Below are 17,138 nucleotides of genomic sequence, written 5' to 3' on the forward strand. Positions count from 1 at the left end.
CAAGGTCACCATTTAGGGCGCGCCCTGCCCTTCTCCCATCTCACTCCTCTGTAGGGCCAACGACGCGGCGACACTCAGGTGATGCCCATTTAGTTCAGATGCAAAGTCACGCCACCAGTAACGACTACTTCTAGTTGAAATGCGTCTTTCCCTTTTTGGTTTTAAAGTCTCCACTCACGTACTCTACGTTTGACCGCTGGCCTGGTGCCCACGCGAAGGGAGAGGCGGAGAGGGGAGGGTGAGCTACTCGGCTGGTTCTGAACTCCCCTGGGCACCCCTGCCCTTCTTTGGCGGATCTTCAGACAACTGCCAACAGAATCAGACCCAGAATCTGGGGAGACTGGCAGGATCCTCCATGCAACTCAGCCCTCCTCAGAAGCACCTTGCAGACTCCCCGGCAGGAGCTCCTCCGGCCTTTCCTGACATGCCTCCGATAGCAAGGCACTCACTACCTTACAAGAGAGCTGCTGCCATCATGACACCGGGTCTCGGCTTTTCTCCGGACAACTCCCGCCACCCTGGTGACTGGTGTCTGCTGGGCCACACAGTCTGCTCCCTCTGTCTCACGTGGAGGCCTTCAGTCGAGTGGAGAAGGCACCAGAGTCCCTGAGGTTGCTCTGCTCTGGGCTGCAAAACCCACTGCCCTGCGGGGACCTCACAAAGGGCCAGGCTCAGCCAGTCAGCCCCCACCCCCGCCTATGCGGGGAGGGTCCTCTGTAAAGCTTCCCTGGGGAAAAGGTCTTGGGGCCCACCTCAGGTGTTCTCAGTGACCTGGTTGGGAGAGGGAAGGAAGGGGGTGAGGGACAGCATGGTATCCCTCTCTGGGCCCAGGCAGGGAGGTGCCATCACCCCTGCTCGGGCCTTTCCCCCCGGTCATGTATCCCAAGGCCTCCCCTCCCAGCACGCAGCTCCCAGAGAGGCACGAGTGCCTGGGCATCTACCTGGCCGGCTGCCTGCCTGGCTCACGCTTTCTCTCTCTCTCTGACCCAGGCACAGACCCTGGCTCACCCAGTGACCTGAAAGGCACCCTTCTGCCCCAGCCCAGCTCCTGCCCCAGCCCAGCTCCCTCACAGCCTGGTTCTGGCAGTGCAGAAACTCGGACACTCACATGGATTTCTTCTCCAGGTTCTCCAGGTTTGTCTTCAGAGTGTTGTAGGCAGCTGTTCGGGATTTCAGGTCAGTCTCGATTTGTGCCAGTTGCTATTTGGAAAAGCAAGAGGTGATCAAACTTTTCAAAATGGCCATGAACTGTTCATAGCACCCTGCGGAATAAACGATGTATGCTGCCCACTTGGGGGGAACGCTCACATTCTTCTCCCCGCTGCTCTCACACACATGCCGGCAGTGGGCCCTACAGCAGCCTGTGGGGCGCAGGGAAGATTCCCATCTTCACCTTGCAGATACCGAGGCCTGAGACCGGCACGGCTGTTCCAGGATCACTCAGGGAGGTGAATCTGAGTGCAAGCCCTTCCCGCACTGCCAGGCCAGCCCAAGATGACCCCATCCTGGCTTCTAGGGGGGCCCAGTGCGGCTCGGCCCCACCAGTGCCCGGTCCCAGGCTCAGCTGTGCCCCATGGCCCCTTCCCACAGGAACTGGTAAGTAGGTAGAAAGGCTCCTTTCAGCTTGGACGCCGGCACTAAAGAGATTCAGTCTGGCACTAGAGATTCCCTGTTCTCGAGTTGCAGGAAGGGCGTCCCAGACCCCCACGTGCAGCGGGCCTGGGCGGGTAGACATGTCATGGAAACAGGACGAGCCCGGGTCCACGGCCTAGCTCCCCTGCTCTCTGGCTGCCTGGCCTCAGAGGCCCCATCTGCGCGGCCAGGGGGATAACATCCTCCCCAAGGGCTCGAAACAGAGAAAGGCAAACGCCCACCAGGGCCTAACTCACCAGAAGCCCTCAAAACACAGCAGCTGCCCCCCACGGCTTACACTTGGACAGTGGAGTCCATCATTACAGAACCGGTTCAACAAAGGAGGGCGCCCCACGTTACGGGACACGGCGCGGCCTTCCAGACGCTCGCGGGAGATTCCCGCATGCTTAGACGCGGTGGGGCGCAGGGCGGGTCCTGTCACAGGAACCTTTCACGTTTTTATCCTTGTATCTTGAGACGTTTGATTTTTAAAATAAGATTTATAATTTTTTTTTTTACAATTTTTAAAAATCTTTTCCTTTGAAATGATGACAGATCTCATGGGAAATTACAGAAGGGGACACAAGGGGGTGCCCCACTGGCTCAGTTGAAGGGGCGTGAGGCTCTTGCTCTCACGGTTGTCGGTTCAAGCCCCACGTTTGGTGTGGAGGCTACTTTTGTAAAAAAAAAAAAAAAAAATGAATAAAATGTTTTTAAAAATAGGACACAGAGATCCCATGTACCCATCTTACATAACAACAGTACTCGATCGAAACCAAGAAACTGACTCGGGTACAATCCACAGTCTTGATTTTTAAAATTATATTTTATACACACACACACACAAATATAATTGCTTTTTAAAGGAAAAAAAATCAAACAAAAAAATCCTACATCTTCCTTCCTTTGCTTGTTTTACCACAAGCCAATGAAAACCCGCAGAGGGGTGTTTGGAAACCAGCGGATGGGGAGAGGAACCAGGGCTTTGGAACCAGTTCCCACTCGACCCGCCTGAGAACTGGCGTCAGGGCCGGCCCTCTCTGAGCTCAGTGCCAAGGAATTCCCGAAGCTCCCGGCATCTGCCGAGCAGGCCATGAGCAAGGCGAGGCCCACCTGCCCCAGATGGAGCCCCTCCAGGGGCATCTCTGTGACCCCCGGGGGGCGGCTGGCACAGGCAGTGCTGAGGGCGTGCGTTCAGCTGCGCTCCGAGGTGTGGGGCTGGCTGTGCACCCACCCCGCAGAACCCGGAGATGCTTCCGGTGGTGGAGACACCAGGCGCCAGCGCCCCGAGGGGGTGGCGTGGAACCCCGACCCTTGGCTGCACGTGTGGGCGCTGTCCAATAAACCCTTTGCGTGTCACACCAGGGGGTCTGGGGGCTTTTCTGAACCTGCAGCGTGACCCGGCCATGCAGACTGACACCGCGGTGAGCTGGGTTCCTGACCAGGTGACAGGTCACGCTGCCACATGCAGGGCTGGGAGGGGGTGAAGCCCTCCCCACGCTTGAGCCTCTTTAAGGGACGCAGGTGGGGTCAGTTCCCAGCTGTCGGGAGGGTCTGGGGGCCTGGCCCGGACCACGTCAGCGCCGGGCTCCTCCCAGGCTGGGAGACCTGCTCCGACACCTGGCAAGGGCTACTCGATGCCCAGCGGCACAGCGACTTGTGTGTCCCCAAGGCTCTTCCCGTGAAGGACCTCCCATGGGAGGAACAGACCTGAACCAAGGCTCAGGGCATCACACACGGGGTCCTCGTGCAGGACCACCTCAGGGGGCCAATACTCAGCCCCAAAGCGCTGGTTCCCTGCAGTGGAGCTGGCCCCGGGCTTCCTTGGGAAGCCTTCTCTCTCTCTCTCTCTCTCTCTCTCACACACACACACACACACACACACACACACACACACAGCCCAACCAAGACCTGCTTTCCCATCCCAGGTCCCATAGCAAGCCACTTAACCTCTCAGCCAGCTTCCTCATCTGAGATCAGAGCAAGGGGATCCTACCTCACGGGGGTGACGTGGGAAGGGGATCCTACCTCACGGGGGTGACGTGGGAAGCAAGAGCCCAGCGTGGTTCTGGGCACACAGGGAGTGCTGTCAACATCAGTGCCCTCCTCCCCTCCCTGCTTTCCTGCCGAAGTCACTCTCTGGGTCCTCGGACTAGAGAAGCCAAGTTCTGTCCTCTACAACGCTCTGCTCCCCTCTCAGCTGACACCCTGATGTGTCTCAGGGTCCTCATCGCTAGCCGGCATCCTGGGACAGCCATGCCAGTGAGCACCATCCCGAGTGGACTCCGAGCACGGCCTGACCGCCCTGCCTGGCTCAGCCCGGCCTCAGAGAGCGACGCAGGGCGCCGCCGGCCCCACCAGCTACGGAGCGCCTCTAGGTTGGTGGCAGAAGCGCACAGTACCTCCGGGAAGCCACACCTGGCACAGGTGCGCTGGGCAGCCCCTCCTCAGAGGGCTTTCCAGAATCACTGCCCAATTGTCCCAGGAGGGGCTGGGACCTCTGTGGCGTAAGCAGGGCCGGAGGAGCCGCACCCAGATTCCGGAGCCTTCTGGCCCCACCCGAGTTCCCAGAGACACCGGGCCGGGCCGGTCACCAGCCTGCTGTGGGGAGCACACAGGGCTGCACTCGGATGGGTCCCAGGGGCCCACCTCCTGCACCTGACCCGCCCAGGCACACCTGGCTCGCTCTGTGGTCTGGGGAGACAACAGGCAGGCTTTGTTGCTGGCCTGGCTGAGACTCTCCCAGCCACCCGGGCCAGGAGGAGACATGGCCTATGAGGGGCTCAGTATATGGTGGAGGGAGGGGGACAGGCGGTCATAAGCCATTAGCGCTCACCCTCAGTGAGACACACAGGAGTCAACAAGGCCACGAGACACCCACAACGTCCCCAGAGACTGGTGCCACAGTGCTTTTATTTATCAAGTGAAAGCTGGAGGCCACTGCTTACTGAGATGGTGGAATTGTGGGGTGCAGTGCTCACTGGCCTCGCTTTTTTTTTTTAAGACTTATTCATTTATTTGTGGGGGGGGTGCAGAAAGAGAGAGAGAGAGTCCCAAGCAGACTTCCCATTGAGCACAGAGCCTGACCTGGGGCTCGATCTCACAACCCCAAGATCATGACCTGAGCCAAAACCAAGAGTCGGAGGCTCAAATGACCGTGCCACCCAGGTGCCCCTTATTGGCTTCACTACTGTCACAGGCTCCTCAGAGCAGGAGTGGGACCCCTGGTGATGCCTTCCGTAAACACCTCCCAGGACTTAGGGCTCCTAAGCCAGACTGTCCCCGGAAGCAGACAGTTCTTGTCAAGCAGACAATCACTCTGGGACGTGGTGGGGGTATGAGGCTCTCGTCAGTAGGTCAGGATGGGGCTGAGCTGCTCCATCAGCACCTTTCAACAAGTAACGAAGTGGAGGGAATGCACAGAAGGGGCACCAGGGCCTGGGCCAGGCACGTCAGGGGAGTGGCCTATGGATGCCACCACCTGGCAGGTAACAGGACCAGAAGAGGTGGAGGGAGGGCAGGTGCCCGCCTTGAAACCCAAAGTCTCTGGGCCTTGCCCAGGGCATGGAAGGCCGCACCTCAGAAAGGCACCGGGCCTGGTCAGGGCTGGCAGGACGCAGATGGGAAGCGGACCCCACCCAGCCTCCTGACTCGGGGCTCCTGGAAGGTCCCCCTTGGCACCACCGCCAGGGCCCCAACGCCGCACAGCTTGACCTCAGGTGGTCAGATGCCCCTGGTCACAGAAGCTTCTCCCCTGAGAGAAGGCCCTCCTCTCACCTTTGCTAGCGTGTCCACCACGCTCACCAGCGGCTGCTTGGCGGGGTACTTCGCCATGTCCCATTCAAAGTGGGTCACAAAGGATGTTAGGTCAACTGGAAGAAACACATGTCAACAAGTCAGTGGGACTCCGCATCTCAGGAGACCAAGGTTGCCAAACCCCAAGCCGAGCATCCACTGAAACCAAGGAAGCGATCAGAGAAACGAGGAGAGGTGGGGCTCTGGGCAAGCACACACTGCCCCCGGGAGCGGAGTACTGAGCCAGCTGGCTGGCCTTCGGTCAGGACCATCAGCAGCGCCCAAAGCCCCTCCGAAAAACCCACCACCAGCCACAGGGCCACTGCAACCAGTGCACACCTGGGCCCCGAACGCTCTCAGGCTGCCTGGAGATCTGCCTTTGGGGGGTCCTACTTTCCCACAAGGTAGAGGCAAAATCGGGAGATATTCTGAAGGCCAGGCTAAAGAAGGCATTTTAGGGGCGCCCGGGGGGCTCAGTCAGTTGAGCGTCCTCTTGATTTCTGCATGGGTTGTGATCTCGGGGTCCTGGGACCAGGCCCCCACACTGGGCTTTATGCTCAGTGGGAGACTGCTTGAGATTCTCTCTCTCCCTCTCCTCTGCTCCTCCCCCCACTCATGCTCTCTCTCAAATAAATACATCTTTAAAAAAAAAAAAAGGCGGCAGAGGCATTTTAAACCTTGGCGACATATCAGAGTCTGTGACTGTGGATTTTACTACCTGGTGAAGAAGTGCATTTTTCAGTTTATGTCCTTTACGTGCAAGTCCGTAGTGAGTAGACCAAACCAGGCCTTTCTCAACAAACTTCCCTTTTCCCTGACTTTCTCCAAAACAAATCTAAACCCGCAGCCCTTGGGATGTTTCTGGTTCCCTAATCTGCTGCGGGAAGATGAAGGAGCTCTGCAGTTGAAGGCCGACAAGCCACACAAGTGGCCCTGGGCCGATTGAGGACCCTGGGCTTTAAGCGTGTCAGTAACTAACCCCTCCGCACCTCAGTCGCCTTACCTGAGAAATGGGGGAAAAGCGGGGCACACACCTCGAGTGCCCACTCTCCACATCAGCTCTGTGCACAATCACAGAGTGCCCCCAGCAGCCAGCTGCTGCTTACACCTGCCCCTCACTCCCTGGACTGAGTCGGGTCAGTGCACGCGAAGCTGGCGTCACCCCCAGAATCCCATGAACCCGAGCGAGACCAGCCTTCCTGTACTGGATTCTCACGCCAGGACATGCGCACGCCTGCCCTTCCCAGCGTGACCTTGCGCAGATCAAGGGCACTGGGCGTTGCGCGTCCACTGAGCGCCAGCTCGCTACCATGAAGGGGGGAAGAGACCACAGCCTCTGGATGCCAAGGTGCTCAGTCTCCCAGGGAGACAACGGTGAGCGGCAGCAGAAGCGTGGCCGGGTGGGAAGGGTGGGTGAGCCGGTGCCTGACTCCCAGGAGGGCAAGGAGGGCTTCACGCAGGGGATGGAGGTGACAGGAGCTTGCCACACAGCGCTGGGCGTGAGCTGAGGACATCTGGACGACATCCTGTGTGGGGACCTAGGAATCTCTGGGACAACCCGGTGGAACAGGAGGGCCAGGGCAGGGCCATGGAAGGCCGTGTCTGCGCTTTCTCCTGGGGTGACAAAGACACTCAAAGCACCTATGGGACCCCCACCCCCACCCCCACTATTATCTGCCAGCAATTGGCCACACATCGCTCCAACTCCAATAGCAGGACTGGGAAGGTCACCAAGCAGGTGAGGACAGCGGCTGTGTAGCCAGCCAAGGACATTCACGCACTGAGATTTCTCTGGGGCCAACGGGGGCTTTGCAGGAGAAAAGCTGGCAGGGAGAGTGAGAGGAAAAAGGAGCTGCTGAGAGGGGCCAAAGCTCTGGAAGCCGAAGAGGGAGGGCAGGCTCAACAGGACAACGGCCCACGAAAGAGGCCCAGGGCACTCGGGGATTTCCAAGTCGGATGAGTGGGAAGACGGAGAGGACACCCACTAATTTGGGCAGCCACGGTGGCGGCAGGACAGGACGGAGCAGAGGAGAGAGGAGAGGAGCTCAGCTCGGGCAAGCTGGAGTCGGATATGAGGGTAGACGAGTCCCAGGACGCAGACGGGAATGAAATGGGCTCAGAGCGGGTAAGCGGCCTGCGGGCAGAGGTGGGCATGCACAGACGTGTGCAGGGCCTTACAACCAACCAGGGAGGTGACACTGATTGCTCACCCTGGCCAGGACCCGGGAATTACTGCACTCACCTTTCAACCCTATTAAGTACTATCATCATCTCCATTCTAGGGGCGGGACCGGCACGCGGTAATCACCCACTAACGTCCACCGTAAGAGGAGACGGTGACTGTGGGTGACCGTGGAGGACATGGAGCACCTCACTCCTTCCCTGCCCACCTACGCTCGGTCACGGCTACCCTGCAGCGTTCACGGTGGCCCATCTCTGCACAAGAACCACGTGCTGATAGTCTGGCTCACGCACTTAGATGTCTCTCAGGTTCCAACGGGGCTGGAATGGACAAGAGGCGCCAAGGAAGGGCTGATCCCCGAGGATGAGTGTCCTTGTAAGGACAGACACCAGAGAGCTCCCTCCCCCCGCCCCGTGTGCTCTTCTTCCAAGGAAAGGCCCGTGAGAGGACACAGCAAATGAACCAGCCTGCTGGCACCTTGGCCTTGAACTTCCAGCCTCCATAACTGTGGGAGATCAGTGTCTGTTGTGTCAGCCCCCCAGTCAGCACCTCGAGCTAACAGAGATCTGGGTATAAGTTAGGTATTAATATGGACTTTTGTATCCCCACCCCCTGCACGGGAAGACTGTAGAAGCATACAGGCCAGGGGGGAACAGAACGAATGTCTGCATAATGGGGGACGGGGTGCAGTCAGAGGCAGAACCGGAAGGTGGAGGAAGACTCCTCCTGTGGCCACTGATCCCACTCACGGAGCCCCGCCGTGGGCTGCGTGCGGACAGGCCAGAGCCATGGCCCATCCCCACCCCAGGCTGGCCCCAGGCAGGAGATGCTGGCCAGATGCTCTTGGATCTGTGCCCCTCCTCCTCCCAGCTCTGCTACTTACGGCACCCCGTGCGCACACCACCCCCAAGCCAAGCCGCCTCCCACCCCATACTCTCTCTCACTGCTGCTTTTGTCCTTCAACATCAGGACAAGGGCCACCTCCCAAAAGCCTGCTGACCGTCCATCCCACTGCTGCCCTGGACGCTCGCCTGTTCCCGAACTCTGACGCTGCCTGATTCCCGATTCTCTTTGCACTTTCAGGCTCCCTGAGGGCAGATGGCTGTTTCTGTGTCCCCATAGCCTGTCACAGTGCCCAGCACAGAGCAAGCGTCTCATATAAGAATCTCCCTAATAATCCTGGTGATTGTACTAACTTGCACGACGTGGGTGGCTTGGAAGAGACACGCTGCACACTGAGCTCGTCCCCGTGCACTGTCAATTCAGATCAGAGAGAATGAGTTGGCCCTTTCCTCTTGAAGGGCTCCTGTAATCCCTGCCAGACTCTGCCCATCTCCTTGCGAGGGGCCCCCCAGGCTCCTCTGGCATCACAGCACATGCGGGACTACAGGGCTGTCCCCCGGGCCAGGAGCTCTGGGAGAACAAGCACCCTGCATGCCCGGCACCCAGTACAGAAGCCTCTTGAGATCTCTGGTGTGCGACTGTGACCCCCTCCTCCCGTGCCTCCCCTCTCGAGTCACGAGCACCAGCTCCTGACCCTGACCCTCGCCCTAGGTCACACATCCAAGGGCAGCACTGCCCCGTCCGCACCAATCACTTTCGGTGACAACATGGTCTGAGGACGGTCCTCCGTCTTAGAAAGCAGCAAGCTGCCCCCTTGGGCCTGCCTGTCCTTCCAGCCTTGCAGCCTTCTGTCTGCCTACCCGGGAAAGAACAGGCCTCCCCTCCCCTCCCCCGGCTGAAGTCAGAGAGGCCCGGCCTCCAAGGGAGCCACTGGGGGCTTGGACGGATGGCCCGTGAGGTCAGACCATGGCCCAGGCAGGCTCACTCAGAACCAAAACATGCGATACACAGGCGGCTGCTCTTGAGCGGCCATGACCTCATGTGAGAACCACCATGAGGCCTTCCCACCAGGCGGCAGGCCCAGGGACCACCACGAGGCCTTCCCGGCAGGCGGCAGGCCCAGGGACCACCACGAGGCCTTCCCGGCAGGCGGCAGGCCCAGGGACCCATGCGCACACCCGGGCTGTGGCCCGTCCTCCGTCAGCCAGACGCGTCTCCGGGTGTTGGCGACTTCTGCACACGTTCTAGGGCCTGCTACAGACAGCAGTGTGTTTGGCCAGCTTCTGTTACCATCGAAAGCATCTACAGCCTTCCTTCCAGACTCAAAGCTCAGTTGGGAGGAAAGAACAAGTGAACACAAAGGCGCCTGAGCAAAGCAAAAAGCCTGTGAAGGATAAAGTCCACTGACGGGAGATCACCGGGACCCAAAGACGTGACCCTCCAAGGCCCAGGACCTGGCCTCTGCTGGGGGGGGGGCAACACTGAGCCCTCCGGTTAATTCTGTCAATAGCTAGTTCACTAGTTATGCGGGTGCTCTGCAGAAGAAAAAGAACAAGATCTCGCAATCGAAATCCTAGCAGGAAAGCCTGAGCGGACGGACATCAGTCTGACCAGGTCTCTGGACTGCAGTCCTTTTCAGAGCCTTTATTACGCTAACACACATTGCTAATGTCAAGAGTCATCGGCTGCAGCGAGCCCTTGACCTCTGTTTCCACAGGGCTGGTTACAGAACAAGCGTTGGAAGCTCTAGTCTCAGGTCATGGGGATTCACGGGAGGCCTGGAGATAATGAAGCGTATCACATAGACAAATAAAGCTGAATTTCCTCCTCCCGAGATGAGAGGCAGCCAGCCTTTAGGGGAGCAGCCACCTGCACTGGGGATGGAGATGGTGGCATGATGACATCTAGTTTTAAGTAATGTGAATTTTGAGTAGAAGCAAGCATCTTGATCGCTATTTTAATGAGAGCTCGGATCCCCCTGCCTTAAAGACCAGGTTTTTAGGTAGAAAAGTAGCTCTCTACCTTAAGTCAGCTCCTCAGTCTAGGACCCTGAAAGTCACCTGCTGGGACGATCAGCTGATCAATTTAACTAACTGATTTATTAGCTCCAGCAAGAAATTTCAGCATCGGGGCGCCTGGGTGGTACAGCGGTTAAGCGTGTGCCTTCGGCTCAGGGCGTGATCCCGGCGTTGTGGGATCGAGCCCCACATCAGGCTCCTCTGCTGTGAGCCTGCTTCTTCCTCTCCCACTCTCCCTGCTTGTGTTCCCTCTCTCGCTGCTGTCTCTATCTCTGTAGAATGAATAAAAAAATAAAATCTTTAAAAAAAAAAAAAAAGAAATTTCAGCCANACATCAGGCTCCTCTGCTGTGAGCCTGCTTCTTCCTCTCCCACTCTCCCTGCTTGTGTTCCCTCTCTCGCTGGCTGTCTCTATCTCTGTAGAATGAATAAAAAAATAAAATCTTTAAAAAAAAAAAAAGAAATTTCAGCATCACCAACAGATTGCATTTGGAAAGGTATTTTGGTAAGTTCCAATCAGTAAAGACCCGTGTTCATCCTACAAGGATTTGCTGGAGTTCATTCCACCAATCTGAGCAGGTTGGAGAAAACCCAAAGCAAATGGCTCCTTCTAGCCAGGAATGGCCTGTTGAGGCACAGGGATGCCCCCTCCCCCCGAGGCTCATTGGAGAAGAGCCGTTGTGTGAGCGGACCCCAGCAGGGCCACACAAACCTAGGCCTGACATTTAAGCTGCCAGGGTCCACAAAACAGCCAGACTCCCAGAGCAGGCAGGACAGTGGGCGCTGAGGACAGACATCAAAGCAAGGAGCAGACCACAAGCCAAAAGATACAGAAGGTCCACCTTGAACTCCAGAGCCAGAGGATCACCCCGCTCCCGATGGCATGCAGTGCTTGTGGGGGAAGCAGGGCAGACACGAGAAAGAGGGAAAAGGAACAGAACAGGTGACAGGTCATATGGCTATGGTGACCCAGGTGCCCGGTTGTTACTGGAGAAATCCACCGTGACCCGATCACCACACCCCGATGACCAGATTGACAGTCCACCTTCCCAGGGACATGCGGGCGTCACGCCAAACACACTCACGGCAAACAACGTACAACCTACTCTTTAAATATTTCATTTTTTCCTTCAAACCTGCAATGTAATAAGGGGGGGTTATTATATCGCATGAACACACGAAGCCAAGTTCAGATCTGGGGGCATGGGCATTTCCATTTGTCAATTTAAACAAGCAAATAAAAAAGCCGTTTATGGTTCCCAGGAGGGAAAAATTCGGAACCGATACGGAACAAGTGACAGAAATATTCGATATAGAATATACGCTCTCATTCCCAGAATTTGTACGTGCAGAGTCACAGGTCCATGACATCTGCGGAGTTCAAACACATAAGTCTAGAGCTTCCAAAGTCTCCCAGCTTGTGTCTTGCACATTTTCAGCGTACTCAAGACTGTATGCACACAATGAAGGGGCCCGGATGTCTCTGGAATCTGGCGGCTCTCCGGCAGCACAGGAGAGACAGAAATTCCCAGTGTGAACACACGACACGGAGCATTTGCCGTCTCACTCTCTGTGTATTTGCGGGGCACTTAAGACTGAAGTTTGAGGCTTTCCTTGGCCCCTGAAGGCATTTTCCAGTCTCATCTGGGGAGAGGGAGAAATGGGTTGGGCTGGGTGGGGGTGGGGATAGGGGTGGGGAACGGGTGGAATTTTCCATGCGGGACAGAGCAGAAGCTCACAGAGAAGGCGGGCAGATCAAACAACCCTGCCACCCCCCTGACCCCATTCTCCCTTCAGGTTTCTACAGGGTAAAAACGCCAGATGCTGTAGAAATGCTACAGCAGGACCATCCACAGGCCAAGGGGCAGGTGTTCAAACCTGTGGTGCTGCTGAGCTCAAAACGGGGTATACAGCTCTGCCCCACGTGTCCCTTCAGATGCTCCCCGGGGCCACGTCCCTGCAGCCTCGACAGGGTAAGCGATGGGCTAGAAGTGGCTGAGAAAGGCCTGGGTAAGAACACGCCAGTGACCTACCTCCATTGGCCAGGAGGTTCTCCGGAACCTTCCCCTTGGCGTCTTCCATGACTTCTACCACGCTCTGGGCCATCTTCTTTATGAGGCTTTGGGGAAAGAACACAAGGCCGTTAGACTGGGAATGTGCCCTCCGAATCCTCTGGACACTTCTCCGGGGTGGGGGGTGGAGGAGGGAATGGGTGCCACCCTTCGGGGACTCTTTGGAAATATGGAGGCAGAGCCTTCAAATGTGCAGGGCCTTTGAACCAGTATTTCCACTTCTGAGAAACTATCTTAAGGAAATAGGACGAACAGAAAAAACCTTTCTGAATAAAAAGATGTTCTTTGCAGCACCGTTGTGGACGGCCACAGACTAGAAACCACGGGAAGGTTCAACAATAGGGGATTGTTGGAAGCAAATGCTATAACCAACTGAGGGACTGTCGCGCACGCTGTGGAAAGAAGGTTTGCAAAGAATTCCTAATACTGTGGAACAAGGCGCATATTATGTTACGTGGAAAAAACCCAAGATACAGATTTATACAGACAGCACGGCTGTAACCATGTGAAAATGTTCTTCCCACCTTACGCACTTTCAATTATAATCCATACTGGTAACTCAGTATTGAATTAATATGGAATATAATTCAGCATGCAGAGCTGTCAAATCACTATGTTGTACACCTGAAACTAATGTGACATCTGAAGATCCAAAAAAGAATAAAACAGAGTCCCCCCCCCCAAAAAAAAAAACAACAAAGTATGAGAAAAGAAAGGAAGGGGCAGGATTTCAAGGCAGAAGGACTCAAGTTCACATGGTTCTGCCAATTACCAAATGTACCATTTTTTGGGTTTGTTTTGGTTTTAATTTTTAAGTAGGCTCCACGCTGCCCAGTGTGGGGCTAGAACTCACCACCCTGAGATGTTTGTTCTACTAATGGAGCCAACCAGGCACCCCTTGAAGCTTTCTTTCCTTTTTTCTTTTTTTTAAAGTAATCTCTACACCCAAGGTGGGGCTCACACTGACAACCCCGAGATCAAGAGTCCCACGCTTTTCCCACTGAGCCAGCCAGGTGCCCCTAAATGTATGATTTTGGCCAAATTTGTTTAATTGCCTTGTGCCTCAGTTCTCTTACCTGTAAGATGCAGATTATACCCATTTTACAGGATTATTATAAATATGAATATAACTAATCAGACTCCGAGGGTCTAGCAGCAGAATGTCTGCTCCTGGAGGCTGAGCACCGAGAAGTCTGGTTGGAAAACATGCCAAACTAGAACCAAAGTCGGAAAGATCTCAAGATCCGAATCTTTGCCTTAGGCCCTCTCCCCACCCGCCCCAGGCCCCCAGGAAGGAGGCAGTATTTGCAGGCAGCCTGGATCACGTCACTGAATTCCAGATGCGGAACATGGTCTTCTGCTGTTGCAGGGACTGGCCATGCTGGCCACTCGGAACATGAGGCCAGGGGGCTGGGGACCAACACAGGAAACTGGGGCAGAAGGGCACTGAAAGGTCCCAGATTAAAGGAAGAGAGGGAGGGAGGAAGGGACAGAGGGAGGGGGGAGGGAGGAAGGGACAGAGGGAAAGGGAAGGGAAGGAGGAAGGGAGAGAGGAAGGAACTTGTTTCCCCATCAGAGTAATATGTATTCATGGTCAAAATCTGAACAATATCCAAAAAATGAAAACCATACTCCTCTGCCCAAGAGAAAACACGCACTTTGCATTCTGGCATATTTCCAAAGCCTTAACACTTCCCACAGCGTATGTGAGTTGAAGTTTTCTTTTGATAACACCTCCAATTTAGTGGCGTCTACCAGGTATGAAATATCTGTAATCATTACCTCATAACCCTCATAAACATTCCTGAAGGTGAGTATTATCCCATTTTAAAGATGAGGCCCAGAGAAGTAAGTTAACCCTCGACCCGGTCCATCTGAGGACTCCGAGGCTCTCAGCCACTGGGCCACGCTGCTGTCCACAGTCTCTGAGACCCATCCTGGACTTAAATCTCTACAAATGTGTTGGCATTTCTTAGACTCGTAGCTCTGCACCGTACTAATTATAACAAATTCTAATTATTCTACTAGTTACCCAACTAATCTCATTGTTTCCTCAACCATAAAATGGGGATGGTCCTGCTTGTCTCAAGGGGTTATCCGTGGAGTCTGACACAATGCCTGTGTAGCTCCGGGTGCACAGAGCTCGTGGCAAGCATCAGATGTGCTCTGGGCAGCCTGGTGGACTGCATCTGGCCCTCGCCTCTGGCTCATGCAGAGATTCAGCGGGAGACTGGGGAGGGCTCCCTCACAGTCCCAAGAACCTCTCCCCTCTCTTCCCTTCCAGCCCAGGGGTTGGGACAGTGCTTCTCCATCTGCCTGGGTTTGTACACCAACCCTTGTGGGTCACCTACAGCCCACACGTGACTGTTTATCCCTTTATAAACAGACTCTCCTCAAATTCTCCTAATCTGAATGTGTCTTCTGGTAGCTGTCAAGACCCCGACTCACTAAATTCATTTATTAATGTGTTAGCTCATTCATTCAGCAAATTCCATATGCTAAGCAACTGGGTGCCCAGCACTGTTCACTGTGCTGGGAACTAAACAAAGTCCCTGCTTTCAGGTAGCTTCTATTCTAATGCTGTCAACAATTCCCCTTTATCACTGCTCTGGGGGTGCACGCAAGTGGCTACCTCCATAGCCTCTGCAGGGCTGTAATTACTTGTTTACCTGAAGGCAGTAGTAACTCTCACCCCTACCACAAGGCCTGACGCACAGCTCTGGAAATGTCTGTGGAGTGAATAAATGAATTCTGGCACTCCCCAGCGCCTACATGCCACACATGCTTGCTTCCTAGTCAACTGCAAAACAGAACTCACCCACCACTTTGTTGACGACTTTTCCCTGCTCCCGATTCTGGCCCGGATGGAGCTTGTAACCCCAACAAGATGGCCGCCCACCTGCCCTCAGGCGGGTATGCCACCGTGGGGCACCTCGGAATAACACGGTCTGCTGAAGTTTAACTGCTGGAGAGCTCACCTCCCTACTAAGGACAGTCATAGCAAATTGTGGCCTTACTGAATCAGAACATTTCTCTCATCAGAAGGAACCTAAGAGGCCACGTGACGTTTTACTTTTGTGACTCTACGGTTCACTGTGAACACACTTCCCTGAAGAGAGCTTCCTGGTTTCAGGGATCTATCGCACGGTATTTTGCTGCGTGGCTGCATCGTACGTACTTCCCGACTCGTGGACACGTGGGTTGTTTGCCCCGTGATAGGATGTTGCAATGATACACGTATTTGTCCACTTGTGTAGGTAGAATAAGTTGTTAAAGAATAACTAGTGGAATAAAGGGTATAAACACTGATAATTTTAACAAGCAGGCCAAGCAACTCTCCAAATACACGCGGGCATACACCCCCACCAACGCTGGGTAAGAGTGCCCGCTTCCCTAAACCCTCGCCAGCATCAGGTGTCATGAATGTTTAATCTCTGCCGATCTGATAGCTGAAAAATTCTATCGCGTTGTTGCTCTGATTTGCATCTCTTTGATCATCACTGAGTCTGGACATCTTTTCATAGGTTCACTGACTCTGTAAACGGTCTGTTTTCTTTTTCTGTAAATAGCACGTTCATGCGCTCCTTTGCTAGTTTTTCTACTGGTATTGTTCCTTTTTTAAAAAAAAAATATTGACTTGAAAGGGCTTCTTAAGTATCTCAGGAACTCAATTCTTGAGACAGTGCTTTGATAATGGTAACATCCCCATTTGAAAGGTGAAAACATGAAGACTTACATGTCTGAAAGTCACCCTGTGCAGGGTGACAAGTGTCAAAGCAGAAACTGATCCCAAATCTACAGGATCCCAAAGTCCATGCTCTTCCAACGCCAGTTTAAATTACACTCGTCACTTCCCTCTAAAGCACTCGAGTACGTATACTAATCCGTAAGGGAGGATGTACAAATCGTATTTTTAATTAAAAAAGCAAACCGCAAACACTGTAATCTTGATTGGGGTCTTGGGTACATCAGTGTCCGTCTCGCTGATGTAACTAGAGGAACTCTGGACTCTACTGAAGGCTTACAAATTCCAGGGGGAAGGCTTGAACCATGAACTGTGGTTAATTTGGGCCGATGTCAGCTTTTAGCACAGTAGCAGTGACCCCTGTGCCTCCCCTCAGCCACATGGGAGGCAGTGTGTGTTCTTGCACCAACGTGCACACAGTCTGTAGGAGCCAACGTGGGCACAAAGGATCCTGTCCTCGAGATCCCAGGGATCTGTGCTCTGACTGCTGCTTCTGATCACAGAGGTACAAAGAGGTGGGTGGTCAGTGTTGTTATGACTCCCCCTGCTGCCACAAGCTCCCCCCTCTTCAGCTATACTGACTTCCGAGGGACTTAAAGAGCCTATGTCTTTCTCCCCCCTTCATTTTTCTTTTTCCCATTTTGGGAGCCAGACATGGAGATTAACATTCAAAAACAACTGTGCATATGGAGAACATCAGAAAATGAATGGTCAATTCCAGGGAAGGGCTCAGAAAAGACCAGAGGAGACTGGAAGTTTATACCTCAGGCTGATCCCTGGCACGGAGACAGCCTACAACAATTTAAAGTAATAATAATAAACAAAACTAATAACAAAAAACCCAGCAAACCC

At 54.6% G+C, this 17,138-nt stretch overlaps 1 protein-coding gene across 7 annotated transcripts in view; it reads right to left on the reverse strand.

Annotated features, from left to right (window-relative positions):
- Positions 1–17,138, reverse strand: part of ATP6V1C2 (ATPase H+ transporting V1 subunit C2) — a 50,015-nt gene that overhangs the window by 12,076 nt on the left and 20,801 nt on the right. For 5 of the 7 annotated variants that reach the window (XM_019802044.2, XM_034659910.1, XM_034659912.1 and 2 more), the window contains 4 exons: positions 12,503–12,588; positions 11,576–11,605; positions 5,410–5,504; positions 1,109–1,200 (listed from right to left, as the gene is read on the reverse strand). In XM_019802044.2, the coding sequence (XP_019657603.1) occupies positions 1,109–1,200; positions 5,410–5,504; positions 11,576–11,605; positions 12,503–12,588 (303 nt within the window). The remainder of the gene's footprint in view (positions 1–1,108; positions 1,201–5,409; positions 5,505–11,575; positions 11,606–12,502; positions 12,589–17,138) is intronic. The other 2 variants (XM_034659911.1, XM_034659915.1) reach the window with 1 other exon arrangement.

Source organism: Ailuropoda melanoleuca, chromosome 4, assembly GCF_002007445.2.
Source record: "Ailuropoda melanoleuca isolate Jingjing chromosome 4, ASM200744v2, whole genome shotgun sequence".
Taxonomy (NCBI): Eukaryota; Metazoa; Chordata; class Mammalia; order Carnivora; family Ursidae; genus Ailuropoda; species Ailuropoda melanoleuca.